A 25,233-nucleotide genomic window follows, 5' to 3' on the forward strand; every position below is an offset into this window, starting at 1 on the left:
GGCAGGAGTGTCAAGGAAAGAGAGGCAGTAGTACCAACATGGACAACAGGTATCGTGGCCGCTTCAACAACAGAAGCAATGGCAGAGAAGTTCGCTAGGAGAGCTGGCCGCTTCAACAACAGAAGCAATGGCAGAGAAGTTCGTTAGGAGAGCTGACCGAACCGATGGCGGAACCATAGGCAGGGGAGCACAGACAGCTAGCGAGTTCGGCCATGACGCGTCTGTTACCAAGTTGGGGAGAATAATTCTTCCCTTAATCATAGTGTTACATATGTAACATTATATACTGAGAGAGGTTGCTCACCGGGCGCCCTAGAGAATAGGAACCCAAATAAGCCGTGGCGTCGAAGATCCTAAAGACTACGGCAGCTACAGACACTGTGCAACGTTGCAACATGGTTTAACATAATATGCTGTCCCAGGATGATTAACAATGGGGATAGAAAAAGGAAACTGTGACACCAGGCAAACGTACCTCAAGTGGAGGAAGAAGAATAGTTGATGAATAGTACACGATTTTACTCAAAACTGCTATGCTAAAAGAAGAAAAAACAAGAATCGCCAAGCGTACAGCTCAGAAGGCACAAATACAATTGAGCTTCTGTAATGTACAACAGTGGATGTGCCGATGCTGACATCGATGAAAATAAATTGCTCAGGCTCTCTTGTCAGATCTATTAAGATTTAGATTAAACCACTTCTTTTTACTCGATTTGTCCCTGCTATCTATGTTACCATTCTCGGAACTCTCAGTTTTGTTTTGCTCAACTGGATATCTACTGCTGCTGCTACCAGCTCCGAGAGAGCTCGTGATAGTTCGTTCGGTCGTGAATGAAGAATGGATGTCATCCCTTTCTCTCAACATATCATCAACCTGCAGAGACCACAGAACTTTAGCAACATGTATATCAAATTTTTGTACTGAATGTCACAATAAATTATTTGCTGTACTCAAGATCAACTCTTGTAATTATAACAACACATGTCACTATTTGTTTTGATTTCAATCGTATGCCTCCCATGTCGCTCTCGGACAATACTAGAGGCGAAATCCTCGGCCAACAAAACCTCATTCCTGTTGTTCCTTCCCCCTCGACGGAGCCGCCGGCCAGCCAATGGTGGTGCTTGGTCTCTCGAGCGCTTCTCCCCAATTCGCATCCGTCGCTTCTTGCCCGGCCCTGCCGGCTCCTGCATGCTCCCTGAGTTTCCCTGCGCCATAAACCCATCGTGTAGCCGTGTTTGCTGGGTGCCTCTTTAGCCTTGCGGCTGCGTGGTCTCTGGTCATCTGATTTTGTCACAGGTGGGACGCACTGGCTGTGGTCCAGGCCGGCTCAGATCTGACCTCTCCAGGTCTAGATCAGGTTGCTCTCCATGCCAGTATGGGCTGTTGTCATGCCGGTCGTCTCCTTGCAGTGGTGGGCATGCAGCTTGGTCAAAAGTCGTTTGCTTGCTAGCGTGTGTGGCTGTTGGTCGTCGGAGGATCCGTTGGGGACTACGCTGTGTCCTTACCAGGTGCTTTTATTGGCTTGCCTGATGTTGTAGAAAGTGTTGATCGATCTTCTCTTGAGGCGGGCAGTGTTCGTAGCTGCTGCTCCTGTGGTGCTCGTGCAAGTACGGTCGTGCCCTGTCTCACATATGCCTTCCCTTGGTGCTTCGTGCTTGCCCGCCTGCAACATAGCCTCCGCCGAAATCTACACATGGTGGTAGCAACTCTAGATTGCATCCTCCGGCGGCTTCGGTAGGCATTGATTACTGTGCTACAGAGCCTCCTTTAGCGACTTCCACGGGTGGTGGTGGCAGCTCTTCTCCTGATGATGCTACGTTGACCACTTCAGTTGTGTCCTTCAATCAGCATGAGATTGCACGACTTAGACACCTGCTTGCTACTTCGGTTCTCTATCACTAGGTGCTTCTACCTCGGCCTCTTCAATTGAGCCCCTCACTAAGCTAGAGATTGAGCGACTTAGGTGCCTGCTTGTTGCTTCTCGTTCTCCATCGATAGGTTCTGTTACTGAATCTTCTGGCACCGAGAGACCACCTTCTACAAAGTCAGGTACATCCCAACATCCCCGTGCATTCTTGACACGAGACCATCTTATCATATGACTTGTGATAATCCACTTTGTCCTTTATTCGACCTCTCGTTTTTCCTATTAATGTCCTTACTAGTGATGGTACTCCCCTTCCAATAAATAGTGGAGGCACTCTTAGCACTTCGCCTTTTCATGTTCATTCCATGTCTCATGTTTCTCAATTTTCCAAGCAGCTCCTTTCTGGTGTCAGGTTATTGGCTCTGGTTGTCGGGCCAGTCTCAACTTTTGACACGGTTCTACTATGGATTGTTGCACGGAAGCTCTGCGTGGTTCTGCCGTTCACCTTGTTTACTAGTAGCGTCGGAGCTGCCAACAATCTTTCTCCAGTACTGACAACCTATGTTTTCTCTGAGACCATCTCTATTAGTTAGCTTCAATACCTTTGAGCATCATAACCTTTCCCGCCACTTCCGAGCCTTTAGGTTTGCTGCAGCATCAAAGTCTCAGTATAGGCCCAGTACTTCCAAGCTAAATCCATGTGGCACCTCTGAGTTGGGATTTATCCATCTGGCACCGCTGAGTTGGGATTTAAGTGTTTTCTGCTACATTTCCCTTTGAGAACAGCTATGTCAACCTCAGTATCTTCGAGGCTTTGTTTTCTGCTGTACTGAGCCAGTTCTATCTTTGCAAAAAAGAGACCTTTTTGGTGCCATTGTCATGGCCTAGGTTAGGAAGAGGATAGTCGTTGGTGATAGGAGGGCGAGGGCAAGGGATTTTAGGCTTGGGCGTCCTGACGCCTTGGGGGACAAATCTGTTCTGGAGGTAAACATCCCCTTTTCTATATCTATTCTTCAATACCCATTACACGAGTACTCCCTGGGCTTATATAGCATATATAGCAGCCAGGCAACTAAAGATAGAAACTGAACCAACTAGAACTCCTGCTTCTAAACAATGGCCAATGCTTGCAAATAAAGAAAGCTAACAAGTTCTAAGAAAGGAAGGCTTATCTAGATCTAAACAGAATCCGAACTGACCAAACTAACTCGAATTGGAAAGCACTAAAGACCTGTCCGGCTAAAGTAGACCATGGCTGGCATGACCTCATTCCCCCCTTCAACAAGCCGCTCAACCTCGAGCTTGAAAGAACTTCCCACCCAAGAAGCTTTAGGAACCGATACTTGTGTCCAGTAGATCAGTCGCCTCTCTTCCGAAGCATCCACCCAGCAATCATAAAGATGCTTACAGCGATGGTCAGGGGTGTACTTGTCGTCACACTTGTCGCAAAGACCCTTGGCACACCGTTCATCCATCTCGGCAAGTGAGCCGCAGAAGGTGCCGCTTTGGGCAACACCTAGGCTTGGGAGGAGCCACAAGTTCTAGAGTAGATGATATGATGCCTCCCTCAATGTTTCCCTTCGGCACGAGACCTTTCTTGTTGTCTTCTATTGCGCCATGCTCCTTGTACGCGCGTGCATGGTCCATGACATCCTCTAGTATCACCGGGTACATGGCTGGACGTCGGTTTGGATTCCACGAATAGCTCCACCTAGGGCACCTTTGTAAGTCCATCGCACCTGCACACGAGTTAAAAACTACTACTCATAGTCATCAACTAATTTGCCAACGGTTCTTAATTGTCTAGAGCTCAGTGTCCCAGACTTTAGAGTGTTCCAAACATTAGGCCCAAAACACCACTTGAGTAATGAGCAGCACTCCCATAAGAATGTGCGCCATGTGAACCCTTGAGACATTTGTACCATAGTGACGCCCGCTTTAACAAATGATATGATGCAAGCCACACCTTGTCGCTTTCCGGTGTGCCCTGCTAATAAAAAAATTGATCAACATAAGTGAGATAGGGCAGTGTATCTTCTAAGCCATCAAAGGTGGGGAATTCCAGCATGTGGAATTTGGGTTTTCCACTTGTTGATGTCCTCAACATGTGAGTGACTGTTGTTGTTGCCATTCTTTTCATGTGTGTGCTGACTAGTCGCTCTTCTCAAAGGTGGGGGAATTCCAACTTGTCGGATTTGGGCTTCCACTAGTTGATGTCCACAGCATGTGAGTGACTGCTATTGCGGCCGTTCATTCCATGCATGTGCTCCTCCACGGTGAAGGGTTGACTAGTCGCTCTCCTCCAGGCGGGCAATGGATAGCCGGCTGGTTGCTGCCTGCTCCTTGAGCTCTTCAATGTACTTTTCAAATTTCTTAAAGGCATTGCCCCTCAGTTCATCGAAAAGATCATTTTGATGAGTGTGGAGCTTCTCATCTAGAAACTTGGTATCTCCACAATGGTGGCCATGGGGGAGGAGAGGTGGCTGAGGATCGGTACGTCTAATACCAAGTTGTCACGACCTAGGTTATGGAAGGGATAGTCATGGATGATGGGAGGGCATGTGATTTTAGGCTTGGGCACAGCGATGCCTTGGGGGCCAGATAATTTTTGGAGGTAAAACTCTCCTTTTATCTGTTTTATTTCTCTAATACCCATGACACGAGTTACTCCCTAGCTTATATAGAGCCAGGCAACTAAAGATAGAAACCAAATCAACTAGTCCTAATTCTAAACACGGCCAATACTTACTTGCAAATAAAGAAAGCTAACAAATCATAAAATAGGAAGGCTTGTCTAGATCTAAACAAAATCTGAACTCACCAAACTAAGACTTGGAAAGCACTGAAGATATGCTCGGCTCGGCTGGAGTAGGCCATGGTTAGCGTGACACCAGTGCCTCCTTGTTTTCTCTGCTCGGTACTTCTGAGCAACTGGACTTTTGAGAAGCTTAGTTGACAGTCGGTACCTCCGAGGTATCGTGCACTTCCAAGAACATGTTTTTCCCTTCTGGCCATTCGAATTTTGAACAAGTCCAGTAGTTCTGAAATTTTTCCTCCGGTACTTCTAGGCCTGCACTGTAAATAATCGCCCAAACCCCCTTGGTTGTGAGAGAAAGTTACAAGCCATTCCAAGCCAAATCCTATCCAAGCCTTTTGTGCGTCCAAGGCAGAGTTGAAAGGAAATTGTTGGGTGATTCCAAGCTACTTCATTGAATCTTTAAAGACCAAGCTCCTCCCTTTCTTGAAGCCCTTCTCTTGTGTTCATCTCTCTCTACTTCAAGCTTTATCTTTGTGTGAGAGAGAGAGTGGTGCCGAACGCCCTAGTGTCATCACCATGGACTTGGCTCCATCACCAAGTGACACGCGCATCACATATACTAAGGTGAGTTATATCCTCTATGCGTGTCTACTTGGTTCGCTCTTGGATGGTATACTACTTGACCCTCCCCCCACCCTGTACATGTATAGGTTTGAGAGAGCTTCACGCTTATTGGGTGAGAGCACAAGAGGACAACAACAACATCCAAGAGGGAGCGTGGAAGCAGCGATGGAAGAAGAGAGAGCAACCAAAGAAGTGGTGCAAAAACTGCACTATCGCACAATCCGGCCAGATGACCGGACAGGTAGTGTGGCTGTGTGCAGAATTTGAGAAAAGCCCATGTATCTTTACCCTTTCACTTGCCCCTTCATGCCTTGGACCTATATATATCCCTCCATCTCATCCATTTTAGGGTTAGCTAAGATTAAAACTCCAACCATATAGCTTTGCTCATGTAGCTCCCCTTGTGGGATTACTCCTTCATGGAGATTGCTCCTCTCATGGAGATGAAGACCTCCTCTTGAGGGGATGACTCCATAGGAGTACAAAGACCCCATTGGTGGGGTAGATTCCTTCATGAAATTCACGCCCTCCTTGTCCTAGGACTTGGGAAAGAACTACCTTTGTGTCTTACTTTCCTTCGTTGTTGTTGAATGCTTGAGATTCATCACTTGGCTTGTGATTTGAGGGATACTTGGTGGATCTTGTCCAATTTGTGTTATCTCTTGTATTTTCTTGTGAATTTCCCCCGTGTTCTTCGTGAATCCACCCTAAATCCACCTCCAATTCATGAAGATCGGACAAACTAGGGCTTGGTCCTACATTAGAGAGAGAGAGAGAGATCCTATGGGTTCTTGAGTGCTTTTGATTGAAGATCTTTTCAAGTGTTCGTCCGCGTGACTGTTTTGCTTGTTACTCTTGGGAGGGTGTGCACCTCCTAGATGATTAGAATTCACTTGAGAACCTCCAAGCTTTGTGTGAAGGAATCAATAGTTTGTACAATGTACGGATATCACCTCCATGGAAGACCAACCATGAATGAGGAGGCTTCTTCATGAAAGCAGAATAGGTGGGCATGCATTTTGTGGGCGATGGTGTCGAGACCTGTGTGGTTTTAGAACCTTTGTGGTTCAAACCTCCCACTCACGAGTAGGATAACACCAATATCCAAACCTCGGATACAATATCAAGTCAACCCGTGTTTGCATCCTTCTATCAACTTCATAATTGTCTTGCAAGATTTATTGTCGCTTTTGCACTCTTTGATTGCCTGCACGTGCAGGATTTCCTAAGGGCCAACTAGGAAAGCCTAAAACTTGAAGTACACATATTTATAGGACTATATCCACCACCACCACCACCCCTGAGTGTCTATTCAATTGACCTCGATATCCTTTCACTGCTCTTCCTGAGACGATTTTCCTGATGCTATTATTCATCCAAAATGGCAACATGTGATGCTGCAGGAGCATGGTCGTGACATTTGCTATTATGGCCCACATGACAATTGTTCACACCTTTCTTGCTGTGGCTTTTGTTCGCAAACCAGTATGTCTCTCAACTTGATGTCAAGAATGCCTTAATGGTGAGTTGCGTGAGGAGGTCTGCATGCAACCACCACTTCAGTATTTTGTTCTTGATGGCATGGCATGCCGTCTTCGTCGCTCTCTATAGTCTTAAGCAAGCCCATCATGCCTGGTTTGAGCGGTTCACCTCAGTGGTCATTGTTGCTGGTTTTTCACTGAGTGGTCATGATCCTACCTCTCTCTATCCGCCTTTCGTCCCGTTGTCGGGCGCTTCTTCTATATGTTGATAACATGATAATGAATGGCGGCGAGCTTTGTGAAGGCTAGTGTAGTTTCTTATGTCTGGTCTTTATCATCTTCGCTACTTCCTCAGGATTGAGGTTTCTACCTCATATGGCTTCTTAATATACCAAGAGAAGTACATTCAGGATGTTGCCCGTGCTGCTCCTATGATGAGTGTAGAATTCGATGGAGCTTAAGGTCCATCTCAGAGCTTCTGATGGTGCACCTTTTGTCTAATCCGGCGCGCTATCAACATCTTTGTTGGTAGTCTAGTCTCCACTATGTGAGTCAGTTTGTCTCTGCTCCCACTCAAGTTTACTACAGGTTCACTACAGCCGCCTTCAGGTTCAACGAGATCTTCATGGGACTATCTCTCACCGTCTTTTCTTTCCACGCTCCGATTCATTACAACTTCAGGCCTACTCGGATGCTGCTTGGGCTAGAGATCTTTCAGATCATTCATCGGTCATGTTATGCTTACTTTGCCTTTCCTGGTAGATCTTTCAATGCCTGAAAGAGAAAGAAACAAACTACAGTTCCCTATTCAAAGGCAGAGGCTAAGTTGTGAGGTATAGCTCTTTCGTCAACAGTCGTGACTTGGCTAGAGTGGTTGCTTAAGGATTTTGGTATTTCTATCACTACACTAGCTCCTGCTCCTCTTTTGTCATACAATACAGGTCCTATGAACCATGAGCTCACCAAGTTAGTGTCGATGCTTATTGGGTGATTGCTCTGAAGTATGTGCCTTTGAAGTCGTAGTCAACGGATTTCTTCACGAAGCATGTTAGTGTCCAAACTCAATGCTGTTGATTAACCATGAGTTGTGGGGGTATTGAGTTATATATACTTTTGCGTATTGGCCGTGTATTATGCCCATTCCATAAGATCTTTTTTGCATACTACCACTGTTATGACCGGTTTACAATACAACCGGAGGAGGTCCGCTGGGCAGTAGATTAAGGGCTTGGCCCACAAGTTATCTTAGGCTAGTCGTTTTCAGGTTATAAATATTAGATTGTAAGATACCTTTTGGAATTAAGCAATAAAGATAGTTCTATCCTATTGCCCGGCTCCAGAGGAGCCAGAAACCCTAGCCGCACCTTGCCCTAGCCGCGCCGCCCTCTTCTTCCTCGCGACGGCGCCCACGCGCCGGAGCCGCCGCCCTCGCCCCCAACCCTCGCTGTTCTGCCCGTATAACCTACGGAGTAGAGCCGGTAGAAACCCTAGCCCTACCAATTTGGTATCAGGTAACCGGGTTTCGACCATGTCTCCGCCAATTCCACCGCCACCACCACCGCTGCCCGCCAACTCCTCCACCACCGCCGCCTCTGCCCCGGGCGTTACGGCCTCGCTCTCGGCGGGCACCACGGCGTCGCTCTCAGCGCCGGCCCTAACGGCACCCGGCACCACGCCGGGCCAAGGGCAGCCACCGGCCCCCGTCCAACACTCGCCGCCGCCGTCACCTCCCCCGCAGCCGCAACAGTTCACGCCGGAGGCCATGGCGGGCGTCCTCAACGACCTCGTCACCGCGGTTCAAGGGATCCGCCTCTACCTGGCAGGTCCGTACGGGCCGCCCCCACCACTCCATCCAGCCATGGCCGCGGGTCAGCAGGCGCTTCCGTGGTACTCGGCACCGGGGGCCATCACCGGAGGCTACCCGGCGCTTCCCGCCTCAGCGGCCGCACCGCCGCCTTGGCCGCAGTGGCCGCCGCAGATCGCGCCGGCAGCCCCGCCACTCGTCGCCACCACGGGGCCGCAATGGCCCACCTGGACCGCGTCGTCCTCCGTCACGCCCTACCTTCCAGCGGCCTTGGAGCAGGGTCCTCCACCGGCCCCGCCCAGCCCTAACCTGGGCAGGTCTTCGCCGAGCGGGCTCCCAATACAAGAGGTCCGCTTTCCGCCGTCCCCATCGCCACTCCCCGGCTGGCTCAACGGGCAGCCATCGGCCTACCCGGAGGCCCGTCCACCGTCCGGTTTTCCGCTGCAGCCCGCGGTGTCGGGCGCCGCTGGGAACTACGCCGGGCCTTCCACCATGGCCTGTGCGCCATCATCCGCCCTCCGCACCGCCAAGGCAGTGGGCCAGGGCACGCCACACCAGCAGCCGCCCCGGTTCGCCAAGATCGACTTCGCCACGTACGACGGCTCCGACGACCCACTTAACTGGCTCAACCAGTGTGACCAATTCTTTCGCGGCCAGCGCACGCCCGTGTCGGAATGGACCTGGCTAGCATCCTACCATCTCCGTGGGGCCGCCCAGACATGGTACTACGCCCTCGAACAGGACGAGGGCGGCATGCCCCCGTGGGATCGTTTCCGAGAGCTGTGCCTTCTTCGTTTTGGGCCACCGGTACGCGGGAGCCGCTTGGCCGAGTTGGGCCGTCTGTCGTTCACCTCCACGGTGCAGGACTTCGCCGATCGCTTCCAGGCCCTGGCGTGCCACGCACCCGGTGTGACGGCCTTACAACGGGCGGAACTTTTCATTGGCGGTCTCCCCGACCACATCCGCGTGGACGTCGAGATGAAGGGGCCCCAAGACCTTCAGACGGCCATGTACTATGCCCGGGCGTTCGAGCAGCGCGCCCAGGCCGTGACGCGTCCATCTGCGCCACGTGGGGGCCGACAGCTTCCCTGGCCGTCTCCGGCGGCACCGGCGTCCCCTGCAGCCGTTCCGGCAGCCGCCCCAGCACCGACGCGGCCATTCAGGCGCCTCACCCAGGCGGAACAGTTGGAACGCCGACGACTGGGCTTGTGCTTCAACTGTGATGCGCCCTATGCACCAGGTCATGTCTGTCCCCGCCTCTTCTACTTGGAGACGGCAGACGAGTCTGAGGAGGAGCCACTGGAGGATGGCCTCGGCGCCCCAGCCCTTGCGGAGCCCGCAGCGGCACCCGCGCCCGCCTCGGCCACCGCCCTTGTGGTGTCCCTACACGCGCTGGCCGGCATCCGTGATGAACGGACGATGCTCTTACCGGTCATGATCCAGGGTGAGCGCCTGGTGGCCCTAATGGACACAGGGTCCACACATAACTTCCTGCCGGAGACCACCATGCGGCGCCTGGCATTACAGCCGACCGGCGGTGAACAGTTGCGAGTCACCGTCGCTAATGGTGACCGTCTCCGCTGCCACGGGCTCGCCCGCGACGTGCCCATCACTATTGGCGACGAGCAATTCTCCATCACCTGCGCCGGCATCGACTTGGGCTGCTTCGACTTCATCCTCGGCGTCGACTTCTTGCGCACTCTTGGTCCTATTCTCTGGGATTTCGACGCGCTGACGATGACCTTCTGGCGGTTAGGCCGCCGCATTCGGTGGGCCGGCATTGGGGGTGCCGCACCCACCACTCCACTCCAGCTCGCCGCGACCACGGCCACGGCCGAGCACCCACTATTGGAGAGCCTCCTACAGCAGCACGGCGACATCTTCACCGAGCCACAGGGGCTGCCGCCCGCCCACGCGTACGATCACCGTATACATCTTCTGCCAGGCTCTGCACCGGTGGCGGTACGGCCTTACCGCTATCCGCAGTTGCAGAAGGATGAGTTGGAGCGGCAGTGTGCACTCATGCTCGCGGCGGGCATCATCCGGCTATCCACTTCGCTGTTTACCGCACCGGTGCTTCTCGTCCGCAAGTCAGACGGCACATGGCGTTTTTGCATCGACTACCGTGCCCTTAATGCTGTCACACTCAAGGATAAGTTCCCTATTCCGGTGGTTGACGAGCTCTTCGATGAGCTCCACGGGGCGCGCTTCTTCACCAAACTCGACCTCCGGTCGGGGTACCACCAGGTGCGCATGCACCCTGATGACACCGCCAAGACGGCGTTTCGGACTCATCACGGCCACTTCGAGTTCTTAGTGATGCCCTTTGGCCTCACCAACGCCCCGGCAACTTTCCAGGCTCTGATGAACGACGTCCTCCGACCCTACTTACGCCGGTTTGTGCTCGTTTTCTTTGATGATATTCTGGTCTACAGTGCATCTTGGGCAGAGCACCTACAGCACGTCGCCATCGTCTTCAACGAGCTTCGGGCGCACCATCTCCATCTTAAGCGCTCGAAGTGCTCGTTCGGGACGCCTTCGGTGGCCTACTTGGGCCACGTCATCTCGGCCAACGGGGTCGCTATGGACGCCGACAAGGTGGCCGCCGTCGCTGCCTGGCCGACGCCCCAGTCTCCGCGGGCTCTTCGCAGGTTTCTCGGCCTTGCGGGCTACTACCGGAAGTTCATCCGGGAGTTTGGTGTCATCGCTTCTCCATTCACGCGCTTGTTGCGCCGCGACGCGTTCGCCTGGGATGCGGAGGCGACGACAGCCTTCGAGGCCCTCAAGGGGGCCCTCACGACGGGGCCCGTTCTTCAGATGCCGGACTTCGACCAGCCGTTCGTTGTGGACTGTGACGCCTCAGGTGTGGGGTTCGGCGCTGTGCTTCATCAGGGCGACGGGCCTCTTGCTTTCTTCAGCCGGCCCTTCGCCCCGCGCTATCTCAAGCTTGCGGCGTACGAGCGGGAGCTCATTGGCTTGGTGCAGGCTGTGCGCCATTGGCGGCCCTATCTGTGGGGCCGGTCTTTTCAGATTCGCACGGACCACTACAGCCTCAAGTTCTTGCTGGATCAGAGGCTCTCCACCGTGCCCCAACATCAATGGATTAGCAAGCTCTTCGGCTTCGATTTCTCCGTCGAGTATCGCCCGGGTCGTCTTAACACCGTGGCCGATGCCTTATCCCACCGCGATGCCGACCTCGACTCCGTCACCGGTGACTCCGAGGGGCAGGCACTCTGCATCCGCTCAGGGCCGACTTTCGGCCTCTTCGACGACATTCGCCGGGCCACCACGACCGCCGCCGATGCGGTTCTCCTGCAGCAGCAGCTCGCGGCCGGCGACCTGGAGGAGCCATGGCGCCTCTCCGACAGCCTGCTGGTCCATGGGCGTCGTGTCTTCGTTCCCGCTCATGATGATCTCCGTCACCAGGTCTTGCTGCTAGCCCACTCGGCTGGCCATGAGGGTGTGCAGAAAACCCTCCATCGTCTCCGTGCCGACTTCTACATTCCTGGTGATCGTGCCCTCGTTCGCGATTAGGTGCGCTCTTGTGCGACGTGTCAGCGCAATAAGACGGAGACGCTACGGCCAGTTGGTCTTCTTCAACCCCTGGATGTGCCTTCTCAGGTTTGGGCTGATATCTCCATGGACTTCATCGAGGGGCTTCCCAAGGTGGGAGGCAAGTCGGTCATTCTCACGGTGGTCGACCGCTTTTCTAAATATGCTCACTTCATCGCGCTGGGGCATCCTTACACCGCCGCGTCCGTGGCTCGTGCCTTCTTCGACGGTATTGTCCGTCTGCATGGATTTCCTGCTTCGATCGTCAGTGATTGCGACACGGTGTTCACAGGCCATGTCTGGCGCGATCTCTTCAGGATGGCGGGCGTTAAGCTCCGCTTCAGCACGACCTTCCACCCCCAGACGGACGGCCAATCAGAGGTGGTTAACAAGGTGATCGCCATGTATTTACGCTGTGTTACAGGTGATCGGCCTCGTGCTTGGGTGGATTGGCTCGCATGGGCGGAGTACTGCTACAACACCTCCTACCACTCTGCCCTGCGTGCGACACCATTTGAGGTGGTCTACGGGCGGCCACCTTCGCCGATCTTGCCGGTGGACCCGGCTACGGCGAGGACGGAGGCCGCGGGCGACCTTATTTGCACCCGTGACGAGATGCTTGCGGAGGTCCGTCAGCGTCTCCTTCAGGCTCAGCAGCTGGCGCAACATTACTACAACAACCACCATCGCGAGGCGGAGTTCGCGGTGGGTGATTGGGTGTGGCTGCGTCTTCTTCACCGCTCTACGCAATCACTCGACCCGCGCGCGAAGCGCAAGCTCGGGCCTCGCTACGTGGGACCCTTCGCCATCTTGGAGCGCATTGGGCAGGTGGCCTATCGTCTTCAGCTGCCGGCCGGCGCTCGCATCCACGACGTGTTTCATGTGGGGCTGCTCAAGCCTTTTCATGGAGAGCCACCGGCGGCTCCACCAGCGTTTCCCCCGACCGTCAATGGACGTCTTCTTCCGGAGCCAGAGAAGGTGTTGAAGGCGCAACTTCGTCGCGGGGTATGGTTCATCTTGATCCAGTGACGGGTCTTCCTGTGTAGGAAGCTACTTGGGAGCCACGTGAGGATTTCCGCCAACACTATCCAGACTTTCAGCTCGAGGACGAGCTGTTTGTGCAGGCGGGGAGAGATGTTATGACCGGTTTACAATACAACCGGAGGAGGCCCGCTGGGTAGTAGATTAAGGGCTTGGCCCACAAGTTATCTTAGACTAGTCGTTTTCAGGTTATAAATATTAGATTGTAAGATACCTTTTGGAATTAAGCAATAAAGATAGTTCTATCCTATTACCCTGGCTCCAGAGGAGCCGGAAACCCTAGCCGCACCTTGCCCTAGCCGCGCCGCCCTCTTCTTCCTCGCGACGGCGCCCACGTGCCGGAGCCGCCGCCCTCGCCCCCAACCCTCGCTGTTCTACCCGTATAACCTACAGAGTAGAGCCGGTAGGAACCCTAGCCCTACCAACCACACATGTACATGTGTATATATCGGCCTATGGGCTCATGGATATATTTATCGCCCTATGGCCTCATGGATATTACATATATATAGCCTCAAGGAACACAAGTTGCATATTTCCTCAGTGTGAGCATTTAAATTGCTATAGAGCATAACAAGAAATGTGTGCAAAACAATAAGCCATCTCATATTAATGTTAAAAACACCAAGGCAACATAGTTATACAAACTTTTTCCCCTAGCAAAGATATTACTTTTTTGTAGTAGAACAATGTGAATTGCTTTCGGGAGAACCTTACAGATGCCGCCTGTTCCAATCCTAATTTAACTTGTTTCCTAGGTCAAAGCAAACATGGTACAACAGGACCAAGTAAAATGGCGACATTCTTCTGAAAGTGAGTTTAATACCTCTATCTAGATTCTAGAAGAGTGTCACATGATTTCATCTGTCTGGCTCTGTTTGGCATGGCAGTGGATTATGATGCTGTTCGCCTGACTAGATTTTTCCTATTCAGCTGTTTGACCAACCATCTTTTTTGAAAAGAAAAAAAAACTGCCTGACTAACCAAATTTTGCCTATTTCCCGCACCTACTTTCTCACAGTAGATTATACTATAAAGTTCAGCACAACATGGTTCATCAACCGCAAATTGGGCCTTAGTCAAAATAAGTGCCGCACCACACCTACTTTCTGATTGTACAATTAGAGAGCGACAATACAATGTCTCTTTCTTAACACCACATTAAAGAGTACAAATTCAGAGGGGGGGGGGGGCCAATACCACTTCTTTTTCTTGTGTATATCTGGTGGTCGCTTCCTGAAACCGTGCCAAAGCCTGCATAGCCATTTCATTCTGTCAATGTTACCTTGAAATGCAAAAGAACACCTAATATTATGCTATATTTATTATCACATAACAAAGAGGGAACGAAAATATTCTGACGGACTTTTCTGTACTCAGTTTCGAATTGACGCAGATCAGTTCTTTTCTCCAGAATTTTAGCCTCTATTTCTTTTAGCCTCTCTGTTGTGTCTTCGTAACTCTTTGCGCACATTGCTTCAATTGTATAGCTGGCTGGCTTGAAAAAATTGTCACCTGAACATATCAATTAGGATAGCTCAGAACAGAGAAATGTCATAGATATAAACAGAGAAATAAAGAATGCGTACCATATACAGCAAATATATGAGTTCCAGGTTTAAGTGTCGAGACTTCGCAAGGTTGGAGACCTTCCAATCTTTTAAAGAATGCAGCCTCAGGATCTTTAGCCATTGCCAACTGTAGTACGAAAGCGACTCTGCAAATTAGTTACAAGGAGCATAAAGACTAAAGCCACTAGATGCATCATACATACCGCATTCACTGTCGAGTCCATACGGTAGACTTGAAAATGCAGGAAATACATGCCTGCAGATGTCACCTTGCCAGTCTTCTGACTATCTTCCTGCAGAGAATAAATGATATGTTATTAAACACAACGACACAACCCCTAGCCAGAGTTTCCCAACAGCCTTAATGATATGAGTGTAATTTGAGCAAGCAAATATTGAGTGGCTAAGAAGCTTGACTGATAAATGGGAGATAGAGATGTAACAGGAAACGATATGAAGCATTCCCCAAGGAAACGTAGAAAATCTTATGTTTTAAACAAGATGAGGAATATTGTATATTCAAGATAAGGGAGTAAACAAGGTGTCTGGGTTTGGTTGGCAAATTAATAACATGATAAAAGTTGGTTTGGATGGTGGCACTTGCTTTTTTAGCACACCTACATCTTAAAAGTTGGACTGGTGAATATGGTGGAAATTTAAGCTCTCCAAACTCTTACTCAAGGTTAATACACCATGCACAGCAGGTATAATAATAAGGATTACACTATTAAGCCATTGGAATATAATCCATGGCATGCCATTGCCAAATAATGACAACCAGGAAATGGAATAAAGCAGGACATACCTGTAGAGCTAGTCCATAGCCTCCGTTGACTTCTTGTTCGAAGAAAAGAAGCTGTAGACAATATTGGAAAATTAAGAGTGAATAGTATCTCAATACTCGCACGGAAAACAACAAGCAAAGCTTCAATGCAAGTGAAAATGAAGAAAGAATCAAACTCGTACCTTAAATTTACTTTGTGCAACTGAAGTGGCTCTAACTACTATTCCTGAATGAGCTTGCTCTTCACTTATTGTCACACCAAAGAAATGAGCAGATTGCTTTTCAACCTACACACACAAAAATGACATTTTACAACCCTCCCGTATAACTAATACCACAAGAATGGCAGCAGTAGAACCTTTCCCATAGCTGATGTCCCAACTGGGAGTGGTCTCACTGTCACTGTTCCATTCATAGCTTCTTCAAGAACAGTAGGAGATACCGTCGTCTTGATAGGAACCCCGAGCTTGCTAAAAGTAGTATAAGAGAGCAGGTAATTAGGAATCTTCAATCATCACTGAAGAATAATTCTCACTGTATTCTGCAATCACCTGAAAAGTGCAGCAAACATTGTGTTCACAGTTCCAAGATTGGACAAATCAATCTCCATATCCATTCCTTCATTTTCCAACGCCTGAGAAATAAAATACAACAAGAGATGTAACCTATACTCCCTCCGTCTCAGTATATAAGCAAAAGCCTAAATGGACCTGTGACAAAAAAGCAGTATTTTGCAAGACAAATACAACAATATTATTCTTATATGCCCAATCCATATAGTTCCTCACATATAAGTGGTCAAAGTTTAAAATGTCCGATCGCACACAACATAATATGCCCTATATTTTGGGACATAACAAGTACTACCTCTGTTCACTTATATAAGACGTTTTAGACATTCAGACACTGTTCAAAATAGTACAAAGCAAGCTGTCTGAAACGTCTTATAAAAACTAACGGAGGGAGTAAATCTTATTTTCTCCATCAAATAAGAGATATATTCAGATGCTAAATATCTGAGATTTAGCAAACACACCTTCACAAAATAATAAGTAAATAAGCATCAGTGTCAAATTCTATTTCTGTAATCCTGCATTAGTTCATTTTAATGATGTCACCCTGAGTCTCAACTTGTCTAAGGAAAATCAGAGGCTCTAATCTTGCATAATTATCCAAAAATAAAAATTTAGTCAGATAGTTATAGTTCAATAGTGAAAATGCTTCCTTGCTGGTCGATAGAGGCTCTCATTGCACCTTCAGCAATTTTGATGGATCACCAGACGTTTCTCTACAACGCAACACCCAGTATTTGAGTAACCAGACCACACAGATTCATCTTGTTACAGCATAAATGGATTAAATGTCCGGTCACATAATAAAAAATAGACAGTCAGGGTGCGTTTGGTAGCAAAAGTATTTTTGTAGTTTTCTAGGAATACGGTGTTGCCAAACTAGGCCTCAACACCATGCTGATTGTAGACATAGCCCAGTCAGAAATCACATTTAAATGATGGATCTCTGGTTGTTTGGAAATTGCAGTATCACTGAAGAGCCAGCCCTACATAGTTAGAAGGTAGGCCAGGGGTTTCTTCCTACAGTCAACCAAGTACAATGCTACCAAAGGGCCAATTTTTCATCTCTAATAAATATTTCTGGTGTAGCTCTAGAAAAATATGCAGTAATAGTAGAGTTAAAGAAAAGAAAAGATTGCTAACCTCAATATATTAGACAAAGGAGTTCAATTACACGAAATGCTGGAGGACAACTCAAGAATAATCTTGATCTCAATAAAGCAAATAAACCCAACTTTGAAGTATTGAGGATAAACCCAGTAATCAAACAGGTATTTCAGTATCTAGATTTTTGCCAAACTCCATATTATGAGAAAAGGTGATACAATGCAGAACCATTACAGTTAAAATAAAATATGCACAGACGGAAAAATGCTATTCGAATGTAGTCTGGTGCATTCGGCGTGAGAACAGCACCTCAAAACCAGCAGTGTCATATTGCCTCCGTTTCTCAGGATCTGACAAGATACTGTACGAATATGCAACTTCTTTGAACAGCTCTGATGCTTCTGGGTTGCTAGCATTTTTGTCCGGGTGATACCTGTCAAATATAATAGTAACTATGAAAATCATCCAAGCATCTATGGCAATCAAGTCTTAATTTTGTGGTAACAGTGAAAAAACTAAAAGAGTATGCAAAAAGTGAGGATGCCAAATAGATGACAAGCATAAGGAAAGATTTGTTAGCATCCCAGGATTTCTATCGTCCCTTGAATTTACCATGAAACTTGAGATTACACGACTATATAAAGAACGTACTACATAAAAAAGGGTTAAATGAGATGTCCCAGAGACAACACATAAGGCCATATATGAATCTACGAAACATATGGTTTTACATAAAATCCTTTGCAGTGCATCCATAACATTGTGGTCGCTATGTGTCCTTATGTTTCCTTGTAAATAAAAGCAAACGGAAACTACAATATCATTATTGTAGTGCATTTCCACGTTGACATAAACTTCACCAATCAGCAACGGTCAGCATTGGATGACACAAGTTTAGTGATTCTCAGAAAATGCTTCTTTCTGCCTGCTGTATGAAGCAACATGCTGAACAAGTAACTTGTGTAAAAGTATCCCTTCACTAAAGAGAAGAGAGCCTCTATTTCCAGGCACGGATTATTTTTTAATATGAACTGAACCACCGTCATGTCTCGTCGTCATAACATAATCAGACAAGAACCAGGCAATTTCGTTAATGACAAATGAAGCCGCGTCTTCTGCATAGCACAATCTAAACAGCACGACCAAGAATGAACTGGGAACCAGAGGGCTGAGCACGAACTTGAGCGCGAGCTTGCGGTAGGCGGACTTGATCTCCTGGTCGGAGGAGTCTCTTGATACGGAGAGCACCTCATACGGGTCCCGCCGGAGCGCTGGCGCCGACGGCCCCTCCATCTTCCCCGAGGATGCCATCAGGGAGCAATACCCTAACACACAGAACAACAAATCACAAACCAAATCAGAGAAAGTCGGCGTGAGATCGTGGACCTCACCTGCGCGAGGATGCGGCCAGATCTCGCCGCCTCCTAAGAAAAGATACGGGACGGCAAGACGAGGAGACAGGGGCAAAGAAGGACCGGTCGCAAGTGGGATTTCCGTTGCCTTGATTTTTTTTTTTCTGATTTCATTAACTATTAAAATTAAACTAGAAAAAAGTGAACCTAGGGTCTTCCACAGCAATTTGACAATCCAAACCGTCTGATTTGTTCAATCAAAAGTGGACGACGGTTCACCTCATTTGGGTCGCCGGTACACACGTCTATATGGTATCATTTTTTGAATCATGTTGACTAATAGTGACCCGCATAGGTAGGCCCAGAAAGAGGACACCCAATATTTAGGCACGTTGCTTTCCTCGTCTCTTTTCATCTTTATCATCGGCATGTGCGTTCCTCACAATCGCCATGCCACCATAAGAACGCAAGATAAGGGGAAGGATCCGTCGGCGGCGGCAGAGAAGAAAGAGATGGAATAGGTGTCTAGTTGCATTCAAGAAGATGACGCTTCCATCTTCACCCGATGCCGATGCAGCCCTCCGAAAGATCCTCCTCATGGTCTTAATATTCATATCCATCTGGTAAAAAAATAACTGTTTGGATAAACTAGTCAAATAGTCACTACACACGTGTTTGCCGGGCCTACGTAGTTGGGGCAACTGTTCTGATGACCCATCTAGGCTAACCTGAGTTGACCCATGCTGTCAGATCAGAAACCAACGACCCAGATTGGCATCCTAGACATTAGCCCCTCCACGCCTTCACAAATTTCTACACCTCCTAGCCTCCCTACCGTTAGAGACATTGAATGTCTTGTGAGCTCGATTTCCTCGTTCGGCATCGTTCTCTTCGCTCCTTGCCAATGTCAATTGTTTCTCGCCACTTATGTTTCCTCCTTTTGTGCTTTCCTCTAGCGCTTTGCTTCCTCCGCGACATGGAGGAGAAGGTGACGGGACCTCCCTCGCTACAACCAACACAATAAGGGCGGGGGAAGTGAAGGAGGAGGAAGGGAGCGCCCACCCACGGGCCACAACAACACAATGGATCTGCATGAGGAGGTGTCGGTGGAGGGGCTCCCTGTCGGCCAACTTTGTTCTGTAGCAATAACAAGTTGTCTGACACCGGGACGACAAACAGGTTCTGCGGGATGCGGCTGCCATTCTTAGCCTTGCCCATGTCATGTTGCACGAGCACCACAGGTGGACAATGAGACAGATAAGGAGTGTGATGCGGGGTAGGATCCATACCTTTTTTAGAAAGGGTATGATCCATACCTGCATGGTGATTTCTTTGCTTTGATTTGCTCCTTCTCGTCAGTTCATCTTAGCTCTGCATTGTCTCAGTTTTTCCAGTAGCAGGTTTCATCCAAACACTCAATATGGTGTTTGAAAATAATGAACCTCAAACCGTCCCTACATGCATGTGCTCGCTAGGCCTACATAGTGTTGGAAGTGTGCCCTCAGGCATAATTGTGTTATTACTTATTTCCATGTTTATAGTTAATGTTTATATTCTATGCTATAACTAAAGGAAATATGCCCTAAAGGCAATAATAAAGTTGTTATCTTATATTTCCTTACTCATGATAGAGGTTTATTATTCATGCTAGAATTGTATTGATCGGAAATCTAAATACATGTGTGAATACATAAACAAACACCGTGTCCCTAGTGAGCCTCTACTTAACTAGCTCATTGATCAAAGATGGTTAAGGTTTCCTAACCATGGACATGAGTTGTCATTTGATAATGGGATCATATCATTAGGAGAATGATGTAATGGACAAGACTCATCCGTTAGCTTAGCATTATATATGATCGTTCAGTTTTATTGCTATTGCTTTCTTCATGTCAAATACATATTCCTTCGACTATGAGATTATGCAACTCCCGGATACCGGAGGAATTCCTTGTGTGCTATCAAACGTCACAACTTAACTGGGTGATTATAAATATGCTCTACAGGTACTCCCTCCGGTCCTTTTTAGTTCGCATATAAGATTTGTCTAAAGTCAAGCCTCGTAAAGTTTGACCAATTTTGTAGAGAAAAATAACAACATTCACAATATGAAATCAATATCAATAGTTGTGTCATGACTTAAATATTCATATTGTATAACTTTAGCATGGTACATGTTGATACTTTTTCATATAAATATGATCAATCTTTATGAAGTTTGACTTCAGATAATTCTTATATGCAGAGTAAAAATAGCCGGAGGGAGTATCTCCGAAGGTGTTTGTTGAGTTGGCATAGAACGAGATTAGGATTTGTCACTCCGAGTATCAGAGAGGTATCTTTGGGCCCTTTCGGTAATACACATCATAAGCTTGTAAGCAGACGACTAAGGAGTTAGTCACAAGGTGATGTATTACGAAACGAGTAAATAGACTTGCCGGTAACAAGATTGAACTAGGTATGAAGATACCTACGATCGGAATCTCGGACAAGTAACATACCGATAGACAAAGGGAATTGCGTATGTTGTCATAACAGTTCAACCGATAAAGATCTTCGTAGAATATGTAGGAGCCAATATGGGCATCCAGGTTCTGCTATTGGTTATTGACCGGAGAGGTGTGTCTCAGTCATGTCCACATAGTTCTCGAACCCGTAGGGTCCGCACGCTTAACGTTTGTTGACGATATAGTATTATATGAGTTATGTGATTTGGTGACCAAATTTTGTTCGGAGTCCTGGATCAGATCACGGACATGATGAGAAGTCTCGAAATGGTCGAGAGGTAAAGATTGATATGATGATGGTATTCGGACACCGAAAGTGTTCCGGAAGGTATCGGGTACATATCGGATCACCGGAAGGGGTTCGGGCACCCCCCCTCCCACCCGCGCGCGAAAGACATGTGCCTTATGGACCAAGAGGGGAAACGCACCAGCCACAGGGGGCTGGTGCGCCCCCCATATGGGCCGGCCAAGGTGCAGAAGGAAAGGGGAAGAAGGAAATGAAAGAAAGGGAATAGGATTACCCCTTCCCCCTCTTTCCTTCCCCCTTCCGATATATATGGCAGGGAGGGCGCGCAGATAGGGAGGAGCCCAAGTAGGATTCGGTCCTACTTGGGGCGCCTCCTGGCCTCTCCCCTCCCCATCCCACCTATATATATGTGGGGGCGCCTAGCACACCCGAGACAATTGTTTAGCCATGTGCGGCGCACCCTCCGTCGTTTACAACCCCGGTCATATTTTCGTAGTGCTTAGGCGAAGCCCTGCGAGGATCACTTCACCATCACTGTCACCAGGCCGTCGTGCTGACGGAACTCATCTACTACCTCAACGTCTTGTTGGATCAAGAAGGCGAGGGACGTCACCGAGCTGAACGTGTGCAGAACATGGAGGTGTCGTGCGTTCGGTACTTGATCGGTTGAAGCGCGAAGAAGTTTGATTAAATCAACCGCGTTAAGAAACGCTTCCGCTTACGGTCTACGAGGGTAAGTAGACACACTCTCCCCCTCGTTGCCACGCATCTCCATGGATAGATCATTGCATGTGCTTAGATATTTTTTGTTTTCCATGCAACAATACCCAACAGTGGCATCATGAGCCAGGTCTATGAGTAGATGATATGCACGAGTAGAACACAAAGAGTTGTGGGTGGTGATAGTCATACTGCTTACCACCAACGTCTTATTTTGATTCGGCGGTATTGTGGGATGAAGCGGCTCGAACCAACCTTACATGTCCACGCACATGAGACCGGTTCCACCGACAAACACGCAACTAGTTTTGCATAAAGGTGGTTGGCGGGTGTCTGTTTCTCCTACTTTAGTTGAATCGAATTTGACTACGACCGATCCTTGAAGAAGGTAAAAACAACAAACTTGATGAAACACCGTTGTGGTTTTTGCGTAGGTAAGAACGGTTCTTGCTAGAAGCCCATAGCAGCCACGTAAAACTTGCAACGACAAAGTAGAGGGCGTCTAACTTGTTTTTGCGGGGTATGTTGTGATATGATATGGTCAAGACATGGTATGATACACGTTATTGTATGGGATGATCATGTTTTGTAAGTTATCGACAACCGGCAAGAGTCTTATGGTTGTCTCTTTATTGTATGAAATGCAAGCGCCATGTAATTGCTTTACTTTATCACTATGCGTTAGCGATAGTTGTAGAAGCAATAGTTGGCGAGATGACAACGACGCTACGATGGAGATCAAGGTGTCAAGCCGGTGACAATGGAGATCATGACGTTGCTTTGGAGATGAAGATCAAAGGCACAAGATGATGATGGCCATATCATGTCACATCTTTTCATTGCATGTGCTTTTATGCATCTTATTTTGCTTAGTGCGATGGTAGCATTATAAGATGATCCCTCACTAAAATTTCAAAGTATAAATGTTCTCCCTGAGTATGCACCGTTGCGATAGTTCGTCGTGCCGAGACACCATGTGATGATCGGGTGTGATAGACTCTGCGCTCACATACAACAGCTGCAAGACAGTTTTGCACATGCGGAATACTTGGGTTAAACTTGACGAGCCTAGCATGTACAGACATGGCCTCAGAACACTGGAGACCGAAAGGTCGAATGTGAATCATATAGTAGATATGATCAACACAGAGATGTTCACCATTGATGACTACTCCATCTCATGTGATGATCGGACATGTGTTAGTTGATTTGGATCACGTATCACTTAGATGACTTGAGGGATGTCTATTTAAGTGAGATTTCTTAAGTAATTTGATTAATTGAACTTAATTTATCATGAGCTTAGTCCTGATAGTATTTGCATATCTATGTTGTAGATCAATGGCCCCCGCTATCGTTCCCTTAAATTTTAATGCATTCCTAGAGAAAGCTAAGTTCAAAGATGATGGTAGCAACTACACGGACTGGGTCCATAACTTGAGGATTATCCTCATTGCTGCACAGAAAAATTATATCCTTGATGCACCACTAGGTGTTCCACCCCCTCCAGCGACTGTGGACATTGTGAACGCCTAGCAGTCGCGTGTTGATGACTACTTGATAGTTCAGTGTGCCATGCTTTACGGCTTAGAACCGGGACTTCAAAGACATTTTGAACGTCATGGAGCATATGAGATGTTCCAGGAGTTGAAGTTAATATTTCAAGCAAATGCCCGGGTTGAGAGATATGAAGTCTCCAACAAGCTCTATAGCTGCAAGATGGAGGAGAATAGTTCTGTCAGTGAACACATACTCAAAATGTCTGGGTATCATAATCACTTGACTCAGCTGGGAGTTAATCTTCCAGATGATAGTGTTATTGACAGAGTTCTTCAATCACCGCCACCAAGCTACAAAGGCTTCGTGATGAACTATAATATGCAAGGGATGGACAAGACAATTCCCGAGCTCTTCGCAATGTTCAAAGCTGCAGTGGTAGAAATCAAGAAGGAGCATCAAGTGTTGATGGTTAACAAGACCACTAGTTTCAAGAAAAAGGGCAAGGGAAAGAAGGGGAACTTCAAAAAGAATGGCAAGCAAATTGCCACTCCCGGGAAGAAGCCCAAAGCTGGACCCAAGCCTGAAATTGAATGCTTCTACTACAAAGGGACTGGTCACTGGAAGCGGAACTGCCCCAAGTATTTGGCGGATAAGAAGGATGGAAAAGTGAACAAAGGTATATTTGATATACATGTTATTGATGTGTACCTTACTAATGCTCGTAGTAGCACATGGGTATTTGATACTGGTTCGGTTGCTCATATTTGTAACTCGAAACAGGAGCTACAGATTAAACGAAGATTGGCTAAGGACGAGGTCACGATACATGCCGGGAATCGTTCCAAGGTCGATGTGATCGATGTCGGCATGCTACCTCTACATCTACCTTCGGGATTAGTTTTAGACCTGAATAATTGTTATTTGGTGCCAGCGTTGAGCATGAACATTATATTTGGACCTTGTTTAGTGTGAGACAGTTATTCATTTAAATCAGAGAACAATGGTTGTTCTATTTATACGAGTAATATCTTTTATGGTCATGCACCCTTGAAGAGTGGTCTATTTTTGTTGAATCTCAATTGTAGTGATACACATATTCATAATATTGATGCCAAAATATGCAGTTGATAATGATAGTGCAACATATTTGTGGCACTGCCGTTTAGGTCATATTGGTGTAAAGCACATGAAGAAACTCCATGCAGATGGGCTTTTGGAATCACTTGACTATGAATCATTTGATACTTGCGAACCGTGCTTCATGGGCAAGATGACTAAAACTCCATTCTCCGGAACAATGGAGCGAGTCAATGACTTATTGGAAATAATACATACTGATGCATGCGGTCCAATGAGTGTTGAGGCACATGGCGGGTATCGTTATTTTCTGACCTTCATGGATGATTTGAGTAGATATGGGTATATCTACTTAATGAAACACAAGTTTGAAACATTTGAAAAGTTCAAAGAATTTCAGAGTGAAGAGAATCATCGAAATAAGAAAATAAAGTTTCTACGATCTAATCGTGGAGGCGAATGTCAGTGTCAAAATCGGTCGATCTAGGGTAGGGGGTCCTGAGCTGTGCGTCTGAGGATCGAAGGTAACAAAGGACAAGTGGGACATAATGTTTACCCAGGTTTGGGCCCTCTTAATGGAGGTAAAACCCTACGTCCTGCTTGATTGTATTTGATGAGTATATGGGTTACAAGAGTTGATCTACCTCGAGATCGTAATGGACAAG

General features: G+C 47.8%; 1 protein-coding gene across 1 annotated transcript; it reads right to left on the minus strand.

Annotated features, from left to right (window-relative positions):
* Positions 1–442: 442 nt before the first annotated feature.
* Positions 443–18,745, minus strand: LOC123061285 (chaperone protein dnaJ 15). The gene is made up of 12 exons (XM_044484337.1): positions 18,557–18,745; positions 18,346–18,490; positions 17,475–17,598; positions 16,038–16,120; positions 15,845–15,956; positions 15,669–15,773; positions 15,508–15,558; positions 14,906–14,995; positions 14,721–14,829; positions 14,498–14,646; positions 14,332–14,385; positions 443–874 (listed from the first exon to the last, which is right to left on the minus strand). The coding sequence occupies exons 2-12, from the start codon at positions 18,474–18,476 to the stop codon at positions 656–658; spliced, it is 1,227 nt and encodes a 408-aa protein (XP_044340272.1). The 5' UTR covers positions 18,477–18,490; positions 18,557–18,745; the 3' UTR covers positions 443–655.
* Positions 18,746–25,233: the final 6,488 nt, after the last annotated feature.

This window comes from Triticum aestivum, chromosome 3A (assembly GCF_018294505.1).
Source record: "Triticum aestivum cultivar Chinese Spring chromosome 3A, IWGSC CS RefSeq v2.1, whole genome shotgun sequence".
In the NCBI taxonomy this organism is placed as follows: Eukaryota; Viridiplantae; Streptophyta; class Magnoliopsida; order Poales; family Poaceae; genus Triticum; species Triticum aestivum.